The 21,383-nt window shown below is 38.2% G+C and overlaps 1 protein-coding gene across 4 annotated transcripts in view; it reads right to left on the bottom strand.

Moving 5' to 3' along the window:
• The window catches only part of NKAIN2 (sodium/potassium transporting ATPase interacting 2), a 458,908-nt gene that overhangs the window by 242,678 nt on the left and 194,847 nt on the right, over positions 1–21,383 (bottom strand). For 3 of the 4 annotated variants that reach the window (XM_033143723.1, XM_033143720.1, XM_033143721.1), the window contains exon 2: positions 5,499–5,636. The exons of the other annotated variant lie outside the window; for it this stretch is intronic. In XM_033143723.1, coding sequence (XP_032999614.1) covers positions 5,499–5,636 — 138 coding nt within the window. The remainder of the gene's footprint in view (positions 1–5,498; positions 5,637–21,383) is intronic. 4 annotated transcript variants of the gene reach the window in all.

Raw genomic sequence — 21,383 nt, 5'->3', positions numbered from 1 at the left:
TGATGAGCTATGCAATTCATGTCATGCACTGAACCTTACAGATAAACAAATGGTGCTCTAATTTGGTTACAGAGCAGATATTAATTTCTTAAATAATATATGAAGAGGATTTTCAAGCTTGAAATTGTTTAGCTCTGTGTTCAAACAAAGAAACACTAAATACTGCAATGGATGCAAAATGTTATAAAGAGTTTTGAGATATATAATTGGCTGACTTTTCACTGAATTTGAACAAAGGAGTGACAAGAACCTATTTTAGTAGTAGCTCCTCTTTATCTCTTCACAATGTTTTTCTTTTTAAAAAAATCATGGAACTTACAAAGTAAAAACTATGCTACAGTAGAAATGTTTAGGGGTGGAATTATTTCTGTGTCAAACACTGTATAAAGTGCCTCCTTGTTAGGCATTTATAATGCACACAGTATCTGCTGAATTCACATAACAGGAGATGCTTCTTCACTGAGATCCTTATTACTTTAAGTTTCAAATTTATTTATTATCTGCAGTTGAGCTTATCTGACAAGAATATGTGTAGGCTTATCGTTTGGGCCTGTGCATAGACAATAAAGCAAATCTCAAAATAAATAGCACAATTGACAGGCAAACTATAGAAATGGTGAGGAATTGAAATTTTGAAACCTCTTTACTGCTGCATTTTACAACCATGCATTTTGTTTATCTTGCTTTTCAGTGTCAGCTGTAAAATGTTTCTTTCTTGGTAATAGCACTCATGACAACAGGGATGGTTTGAAAAAGTAATTCGCTATTTTCCTGCAGACCACCAGGAAAGTGAAGAACATGTTGAAACAATAAGCACTGAAAGTGATCATAACAAGATTTACAGGGGGCTCAGTGCATAAGTTCATGGAAGAAAGGCAAACAGCATGAAACAGCTTTTAGAACAAAGCTAAAGCCAGCCAGTGTGTTACTACACAAAGCATTGTGGCTAAAAGGTAAAAGGTACAGTGAGTGTCTCACAGTATGACCTCAGGGCAACAATGGAGCATCCCCTTCCCCACCTGCCTTAGCCACTCAGCAGATACAGTCACATTGTGAAGAAAATGTCTGCTCACACAGAAAAGATCAGGGAAGGATTGTAATGCATATACTAGGGATAGGTGGGCAATTTTATTTTGGATTCATGTGACGTTCTCATGTACTGCCACAGTTTTGCTCAAAAATTATATGTTCCTCTAGAAACACACATTCCTAAATGAATTTGATCTCAAACTATGCACTCTCTCACTAAGTTATGTCCCTTTGCTAATAGCTCTGCACTGTCATAACAGCTCTATGGAACTGGCCAAAATAGTGGATCCAAATAGTAGCCATGCTCTTGGAGCTCAAGCATAGCTCCCAACCCACATAATCCCATCTTTCTTAACAGCTCTGCTAAGTTGGTGTACAAGTGGACCCATGTGGTAGTGATACCCCAATATCTTGGTTGCAGCTGTCACCCCAGTGCCATGGTTCTAAATCCAGAGTCCTCAGACCTTGAGGTCTGGAGAAGCAATAGCTCCAGGGAAGAAATGGACCTACTCCCCAGCTCATTCTGAGTAGACCCACCAGCATCGGATTCCACACCTAGCTACCCAAACACCAAAGATGTATATTTGCCTCGGGACTCTGAAGAATCAACAAATGATTCCTTTAAGGATCATGGAAGTGCTGTAGCGAATACATGAACGAAGGTCCCACATCCCAAAGCACTACCACCTAGAGGGGGCTGCACTAATGATCACGGACCCTTTAACAAGCAGACAGCAGCAACCTGGGAGTAGAGTTTTAGTCTATATCCTCCAGATATGGCTATAAAGCTTGGATAGTTGTAACAAGTCAGTGTTCGGGAAATTTGTTCCCTTCTGCTCTCAGTTACAGGACTGCTAACCATGGTCCTGAAACTATTGTTATTGCACTGTGGTCTAGCACTCAGGTCCAGGGTCCTGTCCAAGGTCCTGACCTTCCTCTAGCACAAGGATGGCTTGGGCAGCTCAGAGAATGATTCTGCCATCTCATTTGCACTGTTGCCTCCTCATAGTGACAGGACATTAGAATAACTTACCTAGAAAAAACTACAAAACTAGGAAGCAAGACAAGTTTGAGATACAGCTGTTAGCTGCCTGGTAAATCTGTGAATCCAGTGGGAAAGAAGTCCCAGCAAATCAAAACAACTCCTACTCCCCATCTTTAAATGATCAGATGGCAGTCCACCTCACAGCTTAAAGGATTTTGTCACAGGGGAATGTGCACCCAGTGGTAAGCATCCTCCCAGCCATTTCCCCACCATCACATGTCCTCTCATCAACACACCTAATCCATAAAACTGAAAAATGAAAGAAACAAAAAAAAATCCCAATTTACTTGGAAGAAAATCTCACTGATGTCACCAAAATTAATTCCAAATATCTGTGTTTAGGATTGCAGCTTAAGGCTAATAAATGACAGTTTGCAACCTTATCCTATAAATCCATATTAGCTCTTGAAACTCAAGCAGAGGATTACATAGAAGTAGTTAAAGCACCATCTTGCACTGTAAAAATAGAAAGGTGGACTAGTTTTAACTGCTAATCTCCAGTTTAAGACTGAGGATTTGTTTACTTACTTTTCCCATCCGAGAGGCTTGAAAGATCCATTACTTAAATGTTACCTGCTGTAATAATGCTCTTGGAGTCTTTACTAACATTAACAGGAAACAATGTTTTTACACAATGGAACACATTGCTATTTTAAAAGGGGAGGGAAGTTTCCTCAGTAAAGGAAGTCTGGAACCTTAAATGGCACTACAGGTGCTCCAAAAGTGCCATTCAAGTGTCATTCCAAATGAAGGATCCATCCTTATACCAAGGATAGGAGTCAGTGAGATAGACTGCTGTCCTTAAGAGTACCATGACTTGTAGGACCAGACTGCAAATAAACTGAAGTTCTGTTCTCATAGGTGAGTTCCATAACCCCTAATATCTATCAAATAGTTTGAGATTGTGTTTTACCCACTTCAAACTGGTGATAGTGAACTGTTTTACCAGGTAAAAGACTTTGAATTGTTTTTTTTATCATATTATCAATGCATAGTATGTTACAGTGAAACACATGATAGTAAGAGGGGAAAATAATAGCAGTATAAGACATATATCTGTAAATAATAATAGTAACATAGCTTATTCCTCCAATTTAATTGACTCCTATGAGCCTTAATTTTAACCCCCTTCCGCTCTTTCTCTGGTTTCCTATCTGTTGTGTTTTTGACTGCTTTTTCTTATTCTACTAAATTATTTTCATTACCTTACACTGTCCCACTTTGTCACATCTACTGCTTAGTATTTTTTTTCAGTCTGTTACACTTCATTTCTTGTTATACTATTTTTTCCCATATATTCTCTATATATAATGTCCAGTCCTCTTTTAAATTCTTATCATCTTCATTTCTTAATCTGTTTGTCATGCTGGCAAGTTCTATGTATTCTAATATTTTAAGGTGCCATTCTTCTCTTGATGGTCCTGCATCTGTTCTCCACTTTTGTGCTACTTTGAATGGAATTTGTGCCATTGACAGGAAAAGCTTCTGGCAGAAAATGTGAACTGCCAATTTGTCCTACTAAGTGTGGCCATGCATACACCAACACAACAGTGTTCATATCCATTGTGTGCTCTCTACAGATGCATTCTAATGAATGTATGTAGGTCAGGTATGGAAGCTACTTACACAGTGCCACTTCCCTGGCATGTATTCATTTGATTTCACATGAAAATATGAAATGGGCTGCTGTATGAAAGACTTGGGTATAAGAAACCTGAAGATGCAAACAGAGACTCCACATTTTCAAGGTTCATTACCAAAAATTAAGGGGACTTGACTTGCTGTGCAAAATAAAATAAAATAGGAACTTCCTTTTCATTATATTGGTTACAGGAAGACCACCAAAGTGAGCCATTCCAAGCCAGAAGAAAGATTTCTTTATCCCTGAGTGACAATGCTTGTAATCTGTGAAGCACCCACATAGTTCATTGATCTGTGCTTTATCCAGTACAAAGTGCTATATATTTAGTACAGAAGGAGATTGCTTGTAAAAATGTCAAGAACCCACAAGTCACTCTGATGTTATTTCACAGGACTTATTCTAAAGAAATAAGGAAAGAAGGATCTTCATAAAGGTTAGGAGGTAGGGGTATCATGAACAGTGTGTTTTATTAATGTTTCTGAGCAATAAAAGTTCTAAGATCATAAAGAAAGGAATAAGAGGTGGGTTTTTTTTAAGGAATAGGGTTTTATTATGCTTTTAAAAATTGCTAATATTTTAATCTGCACTAAGTAAGCTAGTTTGGACAAACATACCAGCCATATGTAACAGGGGCAATGGGATTATACTGTTCTGCCTTGTCCTTGGGCAGCATCCATGCCTATGGGCCTAAGGACATCCACAAATGGCATAATATGTGAATACAGCTGATGCACCAAGGTCTGAATCATTTGGCCAATTTCCAAAATGTGTGTGGGTTGTTGATTACATCAATTGAGCCTACGTTGGATTTTTCACATGTAGCCTCTGTGCTAACAAGGATATCTACAAGTATGCCTGGTATGCCATGGGAGAACAGGCACCCCCAGACTAGTGGGCAGGATACCACATCCCCTTCACCTGTAGCTGGTAAATACATGCAAACCAAGCCTAAGGGCAGTCCTTGACTTGAGGGCTTGCAAATTGATATTAAAAGGGCATGTCTTAAATTGGGGAAGAGGTCAGAGGTTGATAATAAGTTTGTAACGTAGGAAAGTGGGAATGAGTTTGCTGCTGTAGTTTCCAGACATGTTCATAGGACCAGAAAGGTTGGAGACCACTGATCTAAGCTCTAACTGTATTGCATTGCATCCCCTTTTAATAGCCTAATCGCCATGTAGTATTGTTTAGGGGTTGCTAACAGATTTCTTTTTACTACAGCTCATCAGTTTCGTCTTCTTTGGATCACCCTTCAGCTTTAACTCCTACCTGACTTTCAACTCACACTTAGATTTGTTACTAGCCTACTGTTCTAAGGCTGTGATCTAATTTGAAACCCATCAAACATGTGCAGGATCAGGCTGCAAATCTTCTTTTCTCTCCATCTGTTCCTTGGCTTTCAGTATTTACTATGGCCATTTTCTGCAGGATTCCTCTGCTGTTTGATGGTTTTCAAGTTTAATCCATTTTGGAAGCAAGGAGAAAAGAGCCAGATTGTGTTCCTGCTTTCTCTATAGAAACAATAGCAGAAATAATTTAAGTTTTCATATGTATCGCAATAAATAATGTAGCAATATATTTCTGTAGAATTCTTTTAAAAATATATTCCCACCCCCTTTAAAAAAAGAACACTGTACATTTAAATGTGTTGAAAACAATTACCTAGATATACAGGGAATATTACTTCAAATCTCCAAATAAAATTTATTCCCAACTCCAGGTTTGTTTGTTTTGTACCATACATGGCAAATACAGAGTTAAGGATACAAGGTGAATGGTACTTACTCCTGTTATGTAGCGAGGTCTATACTGGATGGTTCCAAATAAGCCAAGTATGACTATAATAATGTGTACAAAATTTGCCAGGATTGGTGCCCACTGATAACCAAGGAAATCAAATATCTGTCTCTCCAGCACACATACCTAGGATTAAAAAGCAACAATGATTTGATTAGAATAGCTCATGAGGAAAAAAAATAGAGGCGTTGGAAAGCATTTCCTTCTTCACTTACCACCACTAGAAACATTGCCTCACTAGATATATGATTCAAGAAGGGGAGGGGAGAGTTGGGCTGACGTTGCAACAATTCGCTCCTTTTGTTTTACTGAAAACAGCATTTCTGTGACAGTCCATTGAGTTATAATCCGATAGCAAAAATATTCACAAGGACAACTTTGCCAAGATATTATTCCCATTCAAGGAGATGCTTTAGCTGAAGCAGCTACAGCACAACTACACCTGTCATTTATTACTCTTATTACTGAAAGGCTCTCAATCACCAGCTGGTTTGGAAGTCCAAGCCAAGTTAAAGACACAGCTACCCCATCTTTCCCCTCTGTTTGCACCAACTCATCCTTTCTCTTAGCCTTTACTTCAGATGCATTCCTGAGAAAATTTCTCATAACCAAGAGATATGTGCGTATTTTTTAATCATGCATTTCTGACATAATAAAATGTAACAGATAATCCCAGAGAGGGGCAGAAAAAGGTGTGTGTGTGTGTATTACTCACATACAAATCTACCCTATCATAGCTACTTTCCATCACACTTTTTCACCTACTTGGGTTATTGAAGACTAGGTATAGAACCAGGAAATAAATCAATGTCATCATGGGACAGGACAAAATTCCATTCCATCCTGTTTCCATGTGGGTTGTTCAGGACAGGTTTTTAAAGTATATGTCCTTAACAATCTGCACAGAAGTTTTTTAAATGAAAAAACAAACAGGGGAAAACATTTGTTTTATAAAATTTATACACTGCTTGGTTGTAAAACAATAACTTATGAGGTGGTCTAAGTTGTGAGCTCTCACAAGGTGATCTGAGGGCTGTCTGCCTAATCATGTTGTTTTTAAAAAGCGATTTCATCCAGCTATGTACAGCTAGCCTAAAAAGTGGCTTGTTGCCATGCACATTGAAATCACTGTAGTAAGGCCTGTTGGAAGAATTTGATCACCTGCCATCGCTCTCAGGGAGAATCGTAAAATGCTTAAAATGTGTGTAAATTACATACATCTTTTTCACATCTTTTACTATTTTACATTGAATTCTCCCCTTGAGTCTTGGGGAGCATTAATTTTTTTTTTTTTTTTAAAAAAATTAACGTATGTCCAGTTCCCCTTAAGAGCAATGGTGCATCAATAAGACAAAAAGAAATGCTCTTTTTAAATATGCTGCCAGATTTAACACTTTTCTTGTGCAGATCGAATCAGAGCTGGTGTAACTGCTGAAAAGGTGATTGGGGAGAAATTCTATTCAGTTGATATTTAAAGGTGAACCTCCTTCGTTTGCACTTTCTGAAACTATAGGCAAACAATAGACAGTCATCCCTTGAAATTCACACTTTTCTGAATTTTGCAATGGATTTCTCCAACCAAACAGTGTATACAAAAATGTATCTATTAAGGCAGGGGTGCACAATCTGTAGCCCTCTAGATGTTTCTGTACTAAAACTCCCAGCCAGCATAGCCAGTGATGACGGATGATGGGAGTTGTAATCCAACAACCATCTGGAGGTCCGCAGGTTGTGCCCCCCTGTAGTAAGGTAAAACTATGCATATAATAGTGAAAATAATTAGCGAACATTGCTTTGCAATACTGTGTATTAGACAAAAGTGAAGAAAAACATGTGCTTATTAGGAGAAATTTGCACTAAAATGCACAGACTCTTTTAAAAAAATTAATTGCAGACTGATGGAAATGTGGAGAACTCAAGGTTGGGGGGAAATGAGAACCTGAGAAAATCAAAACCGACAAATTTGCCCATCTCTAATTTCAAAAAGTATGCTTAATACATTCATCCTTGAAATGGCAGCAAGCTCTGGAAGAATCCAGAAACTGCTTTTCTGCAGAATGTCAAGCAATGCTCAATGCACTGATTTTGACCAATCAAACACTGTCATACATCTGGATGGAGAAATCAAGTCCCAACTCCATAACAGGCAGCATCAATCCATCAGTGGGAGCTACAGTTCAGCTATGAGTGGACATCACAATGGACTAAATTCACCAACATTCTACCTTCTGTCTTATTTTTAGCTGCTCTGTATGGAAGGAACCTCTTATCCATACTGAGTAGGAGGGTGCTTGAAATGAAATTTACTCCAGGTCCAACACAAATTGGAACAAATCATTCATTGAGGCCCTGTTTTTAGCAGCAATTATCACCAAATACCTGTACATGGGGCACTGTAGTGATTTCTGCAGATTCTCTGAGCTGATAAGAGGTGGTGATTTCCTAATAATCTTGAGAAAATGTAGTGGTGGGGTGCTCCTAAAGAGGGGCTCTTGCTTCAGAAAGTATAAAAACATCTTCATGTGGTACTTTTGGACCCAATTCCAGAGTGCAGAATAAACACAAACATCACCATTTCTGAATGGATTACATGAGGATCATTTTTCGCTTTTAAGGGCAAATATGCAGCAGCAGACTGATAAGAATTAGTTCCCTCCAGAGAGTTTGATTGGTTATGTCCTTGAATGCTTTTCTAAATTAAAATAAAATCAGTAAACAAAATAAATTATTCTGCTGATACTTAATCTCAGGCCCCAATATTAACTTTTAAATTAACTAAGGTACCCGCATGACATAAATGCCTAATTCAATTGATCCATTGTCTCTTATGAGCAAGGTAGATATATTCACAGCGTATTTCTGGACTTTTTTTTTTTTTGCTTTTTAGAAGGAACATCTTCCCTTTCCCCATCTTCTTTCTTTGAAGTGTCTTTGTGCTCTGAATTTATAGTCAAATGACATGATCAACAATTCCACTTGATGTCTGTTGCTTGACTATGGCTACATTCCTATACATGGTTACCTGAAGTAATAGGGCTTACTTCTGAGTAGACATGAATAGATCTGCGCTGTATATAACTTCAGAGGTTTGAGAGAAAACTTACAGCATATACAAAAATCCAGTATATCAATGAGAGGAGCTTTAGCCTAGTCTTCTCCAAAACACAGTAGTTATGTGAAAGGATGTTTGTTATTACTATTTTGTATCAGGGAGCAACCAAGTCTTCAGTTCCCCATCTACAGTCTGATGTGGTGTTGTCTAACAGCTGATCATCATGTGAACTTGCTGATCACGTGTTTCACTTCTTAAACACAATGCAGAATAAAATTACAGTGACCATTGATCAAAATATTTACATTTGTGGTTCACATTCCCATCCCAGAGATGTACTTTACTGAAGACATTTATTACAAGATTTATAATAATGAACTTAGAAATAACTGCTTATTTCAAAAGTGTGTTATGACAGGGTGGAGAGATAAGCCTGTCACAACTGGTGTGGAGAAAGAGAGCAGGTAATAGTACCTTATTCACTTTTCCCACACTACTTATGACACATCTATTTTTCCACCCTCCTGCTCTCAGAGATGCCTTTTCTTCTAAGCTGAAGGCTCTGAACATGCTAGAATTTCTTTCCAATTTTTTTTTTCATGCTTCCAATTATTTTGATGGTCCTTCTCTGTATCTTTTATGGTTCAGTCATATCTTTCTATAGTAGATATACAGCTTTCGTGGCATTCTTGAATGAGACAGCACATTTCCCCACTCCCTTTCACAGTCAAGTAGAAAATTATTGGGTGGGGTTGGTGGGGGTTAAGCCTGGGCCTTTTTGTGATGACTTTTAAACACATTTTCCCAGAACAACATATTGTTCAAATCTCTGTATTTCATTCTGGTTGTTCAGTTTGCTCTCCTAATTTTTCTTGCATTCCCCACCCCCACACAGTATTTTATAGACCAGTAATGTACATACTGTATCTATTTTATTACCAAGGTTGTGAGGTAGAAACCTAATAGGAAAACAACATGGGTAAGTAAATAATGCCTTGAGTTATTAAATTAAAAATGTATCCACCATCTTAAGTTTTCAAGATGACAATTCCATAAGATTAAACTGGCTTGATGGTATGTTAAAGTATGTGTGCTGAGAGGAAAGTGGTTTTCCTAGTGGCTGCCAATTATTGCCCAAAACACACTTTCCTTTTTAAAATATAATACAATAAATGTGGGTATTAAGGATTTCTGAAGGTAAGGTTTATCTGGTCACAATGTGCAGTGTTGTCATTGATGGAAACTTCACATGCTGAACTTTTCTGTATCTTGCATCACTTGTTGATCTCTCTTTGGACTGCTGTGTTTGGACTATCATTTACCATTGGAATTGTTCTTAAGCTGCTATTTGTGTTTATCCCATCTTTCTGGTGAATCTAGCAGAGTATGATTAGCCATGATTGTGGGAATGGGTTGTATGTTTAGGTATGAGGCAACGTTTTTAAAAGTACTATTCCAAGGAGGACTAATCTATGTAATCACATGACCCTTAAAGGCAAAACAACAGTTTTCACTTCAGAAATGGATAGTACTAAAATGGTCCTCAACAGAAAATTATAGATGCAATCCTATACCTTTCTACCTGGCAGTAAATCCCATTCAACTCAACGGGATTTATTTCTAAGGAGACATGCATAGAATCACACTAAGTTATTTTTCAGTTGCACTGTTGGAGGAATATAAAACAACTTTGCCAAAGGAATGGAATAATGGGACATCTGTATAATGCATGCATAGCTGTCAACCCTCCCTGCTGTCCCCACTGCTATAATAAGGGAATTTCCTGCAAAAAAAGGAAAAGGTTGACAGCTATGGTGGGTTGTGACAACTTATTGAGAGTTATAAAGTCTAGGGCAGGAAGTTAAGAAGCAGGTAACAATGGGCTGTATTCAACTAAATAATTGTGGAAACAGGATGACTTCCTCTTGTGCAACAGGATTTCCACATGTGCCTTGCACCAATCCCAAATTGCTCTAGAAGGTTGGGGGGGACCCAAACTGTTAACTGAGATGCAATGCAAAGGGATGAAAAGTTGATCACAGCAAGGACAAGAGGTTGCTTCAAGAAACTGAGAACTGCTTCAAGAAAATGGAAAATACATTGTATGGCTAGGCAGGAAAGATCTGTTTCAGGAACAAAGTATTCAAGTCCAATCAGAATTCACTATATGAAGACAAAAATCAAATATAAGCAAATGTGCTATATTGAACAAGAAAGAAAGAAATGCTGAGAGATATAGGTGTAAATACAAGGAAAGGGAACAATCACTACAGATGGTTTTAACACTGAAACATTGCCAATAATCTTTATTTGTATAATTAGCTCATTGGCAGTGGGAAAGACTGGCACCAATCAGATATCAGCAACTGTAACTACAGAACAGCTTGTTCAGTACTAGAGATGCTTAGTGAAGTTTATGAACAGCTCCTCAGTAGCACCTACAGCAAAAACCACTCACTAGGTGCCACCAGAAACTTGAATGCATATGAAATGCGGTTCTTTCTGAAAGAAATTCTAGCAAGGGCTAGATTTATCAGCTGATTGGAATCAATATGGGTTCCCTTCAGGCACTAAAAGAATGTTGGAAATAATGCTTTAGCTTTCAACTCAAGGTAGATGCTTGACAAAAAATAAATAAATCTTGGCCACTAAAGCCATGCATTCAATTTCAGCATTAGGTAAGGAAACAAACCTTAACATTGTTTTTTGGATGGCACTTGACACCTGTCACATCTCAAAAGCAACTTATTTACACATGTGGTAAATTTACACAAGGTGGAAAGATTCTGGTGCCAGGTGCTTGATTTCTCACCTAAATGTTCTTGTGATTCCATCCGTTGCACTTTTAACTATCAGAGATGGGCAAAATCTTGATTGTAAGAATAAAGATGTAATCCACTTCCTCTTACTGGTGCCTAGATTAACCATTACAAGATTCTGGAAATATTAGGGAAATGCTTCTTTAGAATATTGGCATAATAGAGTCTGGTTTGGGGCTTTATCTGAAAAGCTAGCCCAAAATATACATTTACATAAAGGAATAACAAAAAGGGTACTTTTTGATGCAGTGTGATTTTATCAAATTTATTAATGAAAAATTGAGGTTCCAGTAACCCTCACTTAGTATGTGGGTACCGGTATATTGAATGATTTATGGCTGAAATAGAGTTTCTATGCCTTAACTGCATTTGCTAAACCCTGTAAAGATGATGAAACAGTTAAAAAGGACTCTGGTGCTTAGTCTGTAATTTGTCTTTCTTTCCTTTCCTTCTTTTCTTTTTCTTGTTTGGACTGTAAAGTATTGAGTGGCTTATTTGTTTTGAATATTTTGTAATGCCAGTTCACACACACACATTTTCAAAATCAATACAAATTATATGAGAGAGAGAGAGAGAGAGAGAGAGAGAGAGAAGGCAGGAAAGACTTTGATATAGAAAAGTTTTTTGGAGGCCCAGGGAGGCTGCATTAAAGCTGCTAAATTAGGCTGTCAGATGAACCTGGGGTAGATTTTTGGGAGACTTGCGATCTTTGATTCTGAATGGTAGAATGTGACATACTGATGTTCCACAGGTGTGAAAAGTGTAAGACCACCATTGTCTGAGAATTCTTTAAAACTTCACCCACACCCTGAAAGTTTCTGAATACCCCTTTAGTGAGGGACAAGTTGCCCTGCAGACGAAGAGAGGATATCCAGGCTACATTTAGTATGTATGGATACTTGAGTTACCAACTTGATATACAGGGACAAGATTAATATCAATGTATTTTAGAAGACAGTCTGAACTGCATACCATCTAGCATTCGCTGACACAGAGTAACAAGATTTATATCAATCTATTATAAAAATAGCATCTTGAGAAAGCTAGCCATGTGAAAACTGTTCTCAGTGTTAGATGTTCAATACTGCTTATTTGCAATTTCCATGCTACAAACTTGCAATGCACAATATAATCTTTGAGATGCAGTGAACTAGTAGTCTCCATACCATGTTTGATTTCCTGTTCATTAACAACTGCAATAACAAGCCAAGCACAAATCTAATGAGACACTGTTGCATTCTACACATCCTAGGAAACAGGTTGAATCTTTAAAGTTACTGCAAGTGACAAATATAAAAAATATGAAATTCTATCAAGATATGATGTTACTTATTATTTCTATAATATGAAATGTCTTGCTCACACCTCTAGTATTTATTTTTGGCAAAATATTTTTCATTCATACGAAAATTAAATGGAGGTAAATTTAACCCTAAAGGAAAGAGATTATATCAAAACTAACAGATATAAGTGCTGTATATGTCAAACAGCATGCCCTTTAACCAAATTAAATGTAGAGATTTGTATGGGGGAAAGTATATTGTTGTATATATTAAACATTTATTATAAATTTGACCATGGGTGAGATTCACCTAACCTGCTGCATAAGTGAAAGTCCTGTATAAGGACTCCTGCTAGCATGGTGGGATGTATTTGCTGGGTTTTGTCATGCATTTAACAAAGGATGCTGTATGGGTAAAGGGTAAAAACCTGACACAGGGCTTCATATGCAGTGATCTGTGCTGGACTGATTTTGCGCAGGATTCTCCTAAACAATGGTATGAATAGCCAGCTCTGACAATGATGATCACCTGGTGTGTGTATGAGAGAGAAAAGTTAGACAGCCCCATAGGTCATCTGGAGAGTCTAGCCAGACTATGTGCAATCATCTGTTCAGTTGATATTATATATCCTGCTTGCTGCTGCACTTTTTAAAAACCAGTGTCCATTGGATAAGGCTAGAAGAACAGCATTAAATTTATACACTGTCAATCATTTTTCAACCACACCCTGCTAAACTATAAGAGAAAATAGAGGAGAATATAATTCCTCTTTAGCTTATACCATGGACTTTGTTCCTTGACAGAAAATGCAAGCAAGTCCACTGAAACAAGAGCTTGTAACACTGTCACAAATCAGAGTTTTCCATACTACATTTGCCTTCTAATCCTCACTTTACCCACCCTCCAATTTGGTTTCTTTGCTTCAGTGCTCACAGCAATTCCCCTTGGAAGCAACAAATGCTGTAATCTAGTGTTGCTGCAAGCTAGTCTCCAGAACAGTCCTGCCCCTGCCAAACAACTGCCATAATTCAAGTGGCACTTGCCAGGGTTCTAACACAGAGATGTTGCCATTTCAGTACTCTGTCCTTTTTTCTTTTGGCCATATCTCATATCCAATATCTGTTCCAATAGGGTTATCACCTTGCTGACTTGATGAGGTCCAAAAACTCAGCAGTAATTATTATGCTGGCAATGTGGGATGCAGCCAACAATTCAGTGGCAGGATTTTAAATGCTGCCTGTCCAAAACAGTGGAATCTGCTAATTTGTTGCACTGAATATTTTGTTGTATGTAATAATCATGAGCCTTGTCACAGGCTATGAAAGGCAAATTAAACTGTCTGCGTCTGACTATTCTGCAGTGCCTATCAGGAAAAAAGTGAGCTGAAAATTTCAGGTTAGCCACTTAAATTTGTCCATTTTCAGTACTCCAGCTTGTTAGCTAATGACCCTCTTTGAATGGTAAGAAGCAATTATCTATGCAATCATGACCTGCAAAAAGCTAGGTGTTTACAATTGTTTTTGACCCATTTAACATGGATTAGTCTAGGAGTAGAAAGCTATGAGGGAAATCTAATGTTCCATTTAAGTTCATAAGCAACAGAAATTCTCAGCAGTTGGTAGCAATATAAAAATACACTGAATGCCATTGAGTTGCTGCTTTTTTGCTTAAATGACCATATCAATGAAAACGCTAAATTAGGTGTGCTAGCCAATTTGAACATATTTCTAACATACATTCCTCATGACAATATTGCTAATTAAAAACAAAATGTACCAATAAAAAGGTAATTCTTCAGCCTTTAATGACCTAAATGAGAAAATATGCAATTCAGTATTCTGTGCCAGATTTCAATAAACCAGATTCCACATACCCTTGGATAAATGATGACTATTCTGTAATAGCTCAAAGATCCAAATATCATGTATCAGAGACAACCAGAACTAGAACCAGATGGCTTCAAATTGGAGCAGAACTTTAAAGGTTGCAGAATGGTATTATACCTGTAGCATAGCTTCATCTACCCAAGCATTGCCTGCTTCCACCTGGCCTTGACATAACTGGTTCCAGGTAACTCTGATTCTTTGCACAGGGAAAATAATCATCAGCCACAATTTATGATTCTATAGATGCTTTCTAAGTTGCTACCTTTCCCAGTTTTCCCAGCCTGGTGCAGAGTGGCATGATCTTCTGGCTTCAGCACAGCTGGGGGAGGTTGTCACTTGCTCTTCCGCTGGCTGTGCTGGCTCCTGAGGCTCACCTGTGGTTGCAGCCAAATGTGGATGAGCTTGATGGTGCAGTTTAAGGAGTGGACCAGAGGAGAAATGTCTTCCTTCTGGTCTACTCCCTGGCCATAAAAGCCAGCCATGCATAGCCTTTGGCCTCAGTTGGCGCTGGAGGCATTGGGTTAGATTCTTAATCTAGGTGGATTGGGGGGGGGAGTCAGGATACCCCCTCAGTCCAAGTAATCAAGGTATCTCATTAAAGGGATCCACAGGGAGGTGCTGTCCAGACACCCAGACAGGGACCGATGGCCCCCTCAATGGTCTTCCCAATTTGTCGTACATCATAGGGCTATCCTGAACCTTGGTTAATCCTACCAAATGTTCTACCAGCAGACAAGATGGTTGATTCAGGATACACACCCAATGCTTGTGCCAAAATCTGCTGACATCCGTAATCAATAAAGTTGTGCTTTGTTTAAACCCCAAGTGGTTGTCCTGTGTTTATTGCACTTCACTGTGCCCACTCCCTGCAGCTTCCCACAACTTTACCTTCCTGGCTGCTCATGTCCCAACACTGACAAAATGTTTGAGGCTATAATGGTTATGAACAGTAATTAAACCATTTGCACTACAGCAGTATACTTGGATTTGCCCATTTCAGGGTTGCCCCCTAATACTCAGGGCTTTGCTATTTGTCCAGTTCTTAAATTGTGTGGAATACATTCATGCATGGATTGAGAGTATTCGGCTTCCTAGCAGGTCTAGTTATCCCTATTGATTTTTAATAGGTTTTAGGCACTGAAGCACTGTGTGTTTGCCATTGACAATCTAACCAAGAATCAATTAAGTTAATTGAGTCAGGTCACCCAAGTAACTGAGTGGTAGAGCCTGGGGAAAAACCTATTTCTAAGGCTTATCTGTAAAAAAAAAAAGAAAAAAAGATGCAATGGCATGGCTTTCTGTGAAATAAAACCCAGTTTATTCACCTGTGAAAGTACTGCATTATTTTCTAAGTCAAAGTGTCATTCAAGCTCTCCTGGACACAGTTTTCTCAGTGTATTTATCTCATTTTTTGCATGTTTGCAGAAAGTCTAAGATAGCATGCCATCACAAATTATTGACTTGTAAGCAGCATAGGAGTGAAACCACACACAGGGTCAGTGCAGACATGTTGAACTGCTTCACACATAACATTAAGCCAAACCATAACTTAGCGTCAATGTGTGAGTGAGAGGGTTACTTTCTAGAGGATATCATAGCCGCTGTGCTTCTCTCCTAGTCCTCCTCCTGCTGTGCTGTAGTGAGCTAAACCATGGTTTGGCTTAGTATGTCATCTGTACCTGGGCTCATGGTTTGTCTTGAGAAGCCAAATAATAAATTTGTATACCTGAAAACAAACCTTGGCTACAGCTCTACAAACCCTGAGCCTGGATTTGGAGGACATGCTAAGCCAAACCAACCACACATTTGTGCTAAACCATAGTTTGACTTAGTGTCCAGTACAAAGCAGTTCAATGCCTCCTCCTTCACCATGGTTAAAAGATTGAGAGCCTGTCATGATAACTTCCCCCACTCCTTTCACTCCCTCTCCCAGAGTTATTGGAAATATCAGCACCAATTTTTATCATGGTTACTGCTAACCATTCCCATTTCCTATCAAAGTTCCTGTTTCCTATTATGATTTAAAGATCATTTCAAAAATCCTTTAGATATCACAGATGATTCTGTGGACTCATTTTATGGTTTTATTTCACAGTGCTGGTGACACATCGATGAATCAAGCTTTGCGGGCCTTTCAAACCTTATCATTACTAGGCTGTTGTGGGGAGGGGGGAATGCTGCTTTTCTTATATTTTAGGGAACCACGGAGTACAGTTAAATGGGGAACCTTGGTTAGCACTAACTATGGCAAAGGTTGATTGCTGAATTTCCTGTACAACATCGAAATTAATATGATTTTTATGTGTGTTTTTAAAATGCCCCAAGTGTGAATTTATTCTGTTTTAATAGGGCTTTTCAGCTGCTGAGCACTAAATGCCAAAGCACCATGAAGAGTGTATACATAGGATACAATGTCACTCTAGAAAATAAATCAAAAATGTGTGTCATCACAAAGTCATGTCAGATTGATGAAGCATTATGGAAGTCAGAGCACCAGAAGAGAAATGATTTTTGGCATTTTGAAGTGTGCGGTTTGAGGAGAAAGGGTATCTTTTAGCAAATCCTGGATAGGAACAAACGTGGAAAGCCAGATGGAAAATTCCATGGAGTGCTTTATCGGCCACCTGCCACCCTCTAAAAGTGGTCAGTAATGAAACCACTGCTTATTAAGTTTCAGGGTGAAAGACTGGTGGGTGATCAGGCTGCTTTAGGGTAATGATGCATATACAGTGGGTGTGATACAGTAGAGTCACAGAGAACATTTTAGAAAGCTGCTTCATACTGTACTAAATCAACTCATCATCAGTCAGCTTTTATGTTAAGAATGCTGCAGCATAGCAACTGAGCAAAAGCATCCATATATTAACTATTCTGTAGTCTACATTTCCACATGGTTGCAGATCCTTTATAACACCACACTGGCCAACAATGTTTCCAAGTTGCAAGGGCATCTGAAATTACAGCAGCCTTCAAGCAATCTGTGATTCCCTGCTCCCAAGCCTTTAACTGTCAGTTTGTTTACTCCTGAGGTTTTGTATTTGGGGAACACACTAGGCCTAAGGAAATGGGGGTGGGGGAGGAGTACATGCTGAAATTAAAACAAAGCAGAATGGAATATTAGAACTAAGTTATATATTCTTATAGAGGCACCTCAAATTCCATACTGCACATGTGACACACAAAGTATGGAATTATAAAATTGCCATAGAAATGTAATACTAATTCTGGGAAACACCACAAATACATTATTGTCAGAGAACACCTCACCCATATATCCTTTATCTGTGAAGTGTTGCTATGGTAGCCCAGTCCACAATGGATGTACAGGGCTTTAACAGCTTAGCACTATGTGCTATTATTAATGCATATTTTATCCTTGCCTTTGAAATTTGTAGAATTGATTTTGGTGTCCTCCCTGTAATAAGTTGTGTGGAATTATTGTTTTGGGGTTATGTGTGAGTTGTTGTTTTTCATTGTTTTCATTGTATTGTGTTTTATATGCTCTAATCTCTCCCAGGGCCTTTTGGTGGATTAAGAAACAGCCTAAAGAATAAAACTAATAATATAGGAGTCTGCTGCCCTATACAATTTAAACATCTCAAAAGAGATAGTATGTACTCCCATATAAAGAAGTAATGTTCTCTATTATCTACACTTAAAAATATTATCCCCAAATAACTGCCAAATTCAATTATTCATTATCATGGAGGGTGAAATGACATCCTGAAACTGAACAAATTCTAATTCATTCTGGAATTGAAACATGTGAAGTAGTAAATTAACTCCTAAACATTTTTCTCCCCCTCTTGCTCGTCCATGAGTAAACATGGCCAGTCCTTCTGCCCCCCTCACTTGTGACATTAGGATGTAGAGTGGCAAGGAATGGCTGAGACCTGTCACTTCTTCCTCACTCACTTCACTAATTAACTATGCACTAAAGGCAAAAAAATGTTTGGTCTTTGGACATTATAGTTGCTCAAGTTCCAGAATAGTTGATGCAACCAGTAAGTAAATATGGGGGAGGGGGAGGAGCACTATAGAGATTATTCAGGTGATATAAACTTATTGGATAGGGCCCAGATGTGCACAAGGGCAATTCAGATGCTCCTTTCCTTATTCACCCATAAATGTCACCCTTGAAAGTCTGGGAACCTCTAAAGTGGTATCTTAAAGTATACAAGGAATTTCAATGGGGGTGGAATGGGGGGAGCACACATTCTAGATAAAGTACTTTAGGCATGCAGCAAGGGCTTTTTGAACACTGGCTGTTGGTTCTAAAGACCCATTCGCCTTTCTATATTCATCAATGAAAAATGAAGAAACAAAAAACCTTTTCATTCTTTTGAGTTTCTTCAACATTCTTCACAAACACAAACATAAAGATTAAAATGCTTTGCTTTACTGGGAACCAAACAAAGACTTGAAGGTTTAGTAAAGCTGCTCTCTCCTGACATACCTGACTTATTCTATGATGCCTTCAATTATTCTGGCTGTGATTCCTGGCCTTTGTAGAAAACGGAAGGCACAAAAGATAACTGATGTCTCTCCATCTGTTTCCTTAATAAATGCCCTCTGCAACAAAGAACCGGTGTTCAGGCAACAAAATAGAACTCACTTATCAAGCCTTGCACCCCAGGCCACCAGAGAACCAAGCTGTGTTTTGATAAGGATTTCCTGGACAATGTGACAGAATTCTACCTCCTTCTCACAGGTATCATGGGTATCTGGAAAACAATGCCCCAACCTGATAATGAAACCAAGTAACATTTAATTGGTTGTTGTACTTCATTTTTTAAAATCCTGTTTTTGTATTTTAATAAATCATTTTTGATACATTTGAAAACAAGATGCTGTGCTATTTCCTAAAGCTTCAAATCAGAGCTAAACGAGAAAGGAAAAATACCCTTCTGGATATCAGGTAAATGTAAAGCAGCCTTCAATTTGCAATCAGAAAATCCACCAGTGATTACTGTGACGCAATACCTAAGGTCTGCTATTAGGTGTGCCACTCAGTCCCGTCACGCCCCCCCCCCCAAAGTATAAAACCAACAGCTGTAGGAAATTTTGAAATGTACTCACATTTCAGAGAGGCCAACAGATCCATAACTAACTGCACATTTGTTCTGGTAAGATTAGAAAAGATGTTCTGCTATAGATAAAGGCTTATTTCTTAAAATGCTTTCCTAAGAAAATTGATCGTTTTCCTCCCTTTACTTGCACACCCAAAGGGTGACTTTTAATATTTGAAAATGTTCTGGTTGCTTCTGGAGAAAATCCTTTTCTAAAGCTTCTCCATATGTAGAAATGTAAAAATGCAAGTGGTGCAAGTCATATTAGATTATACCTAGCTTTAAAAAAAATTGAACAGAATAAATAGAAATAAGGCTGGCAGCTATGTTACAGCAGATAAACAAGGTCACAGGGCTCACCTATAAACTCCTTCTACTTATTTTTTGCGTTGATGTTGCATCATCTGGAAATGTTTGATCACACTTGGACGATCAAGCCAGAATTCATCATGGAATCTGGTGAGGCAGTCTTAAATTTCACTGCTGGGTTATGGAATTTGGCAGAAAAACTATTTATCCCTGGTAACTATGCAATCTACAATGTTGGAGACTAAGAATGTGGAAGTAACTACAGCTCAGTGGAAACCATATTGTTTCACGTAAGTGGGGCCTCAGTTACTGTTAATGAATATGCTCATACACTTACATGGCTGTGACTTCTTACTGCAGCCCAGCATAGCTGTCACAATCCGTTTTAATTGAAGAAACATTATCAATTTTATTCATTTATTCACTATAAACTTTCCTTTGTATGTTTTTTAGACTAAGCTACACTCTTGTATTCTAAGGATAGTTCCCAAGGCTCTGGAAGATTGCCCAGGACACCTCCCTTCAATACTTTGGGGTGGGGGTAGTAGGGGGGAGAGAGGGAGACAATGGATCTACTATCCCAAAGCCCCAAACTCCAAACATGTTATGTAGAACAATCCACTCTCGCCTCTTCCACTTGCCATGCTCTTGCCCACCTGGAGGTAATTTTGAGGGTGCTTGAGGTGAAAGAGAGGGAGGAAAGTCCCATTGAGGAATATCGTCATTGGTCCAAATTGAAGTTCCTTTCAGGAAAACACATTCAAACAGACAAAGACACAATTCTACAATGAAGCTCTTGTGATCCAAACAACTTTATCCTCCTGTTATTTACTGTCTTAATTGAAGTTTTTTGCAAGATAAACTGTATGTGTTTGAATTGGTTACATTTATATCTGAGAAAGATACCTACTGCTACCTTATATATACACTGATGATAGTAATTTTAGACTAAACTCGTCGGCTGCCTAAGAAAATGTATGACTATAGAGGGAGGAGCTCTCAAAAATAAGTGGTGGTTTTCCAGAAAACACTGCCCCAGAGGTATATTTGCAGATATTCAAGCAAAGTGCAACTTAGGTCTTTGTAGGAATGATGGAATAAATGGCACTGCAGTGAGCCAGAATGAATAATATTACCCAGCTATTATTTTTTAGCTACCGATATCTATGCCGAGAGGGCCAACATTAATTCAGTACAAAGGCTAAGATACCAAGCAGGTTTCATCAATCAAAGAGTAATGAAAGCTAAAGAATATGCCACATGGTAAGTGCATCAGTGGTACACATATTTATGATATTTTATCTTACTAGAAAGTAATTTTATTAGATACATATTTCACAAAGAAAATGAGAGTTTAAAATAGATGTACAAAAGATTCATACCGTCGAAGATAAATATTCTCTCATAACTATTACATTAAGACAGCTTGGCAAAGGACAGAATCTTTTTCTATGG

Source organism: Lacerta agilis, chromosome 3 (assembly GCF_009819535.1).
Source record: "Lacerta agilis isolate rLacAgi1 chromosome 3, rLacAgi1.pri, whole genome shotgun sequence".
In the NCBI taxonomy this organism is placed as follows: Eukaryota; Metazoa; Chordata; class Lepidosauria; order Squamata; family Lacertidae; genus Lacerta; species Lacerta agilis.
Note: the sequence above shows the minus strand (reverse complement) of the source record. Positions and strands in the feature narration are given on the sequence as shown.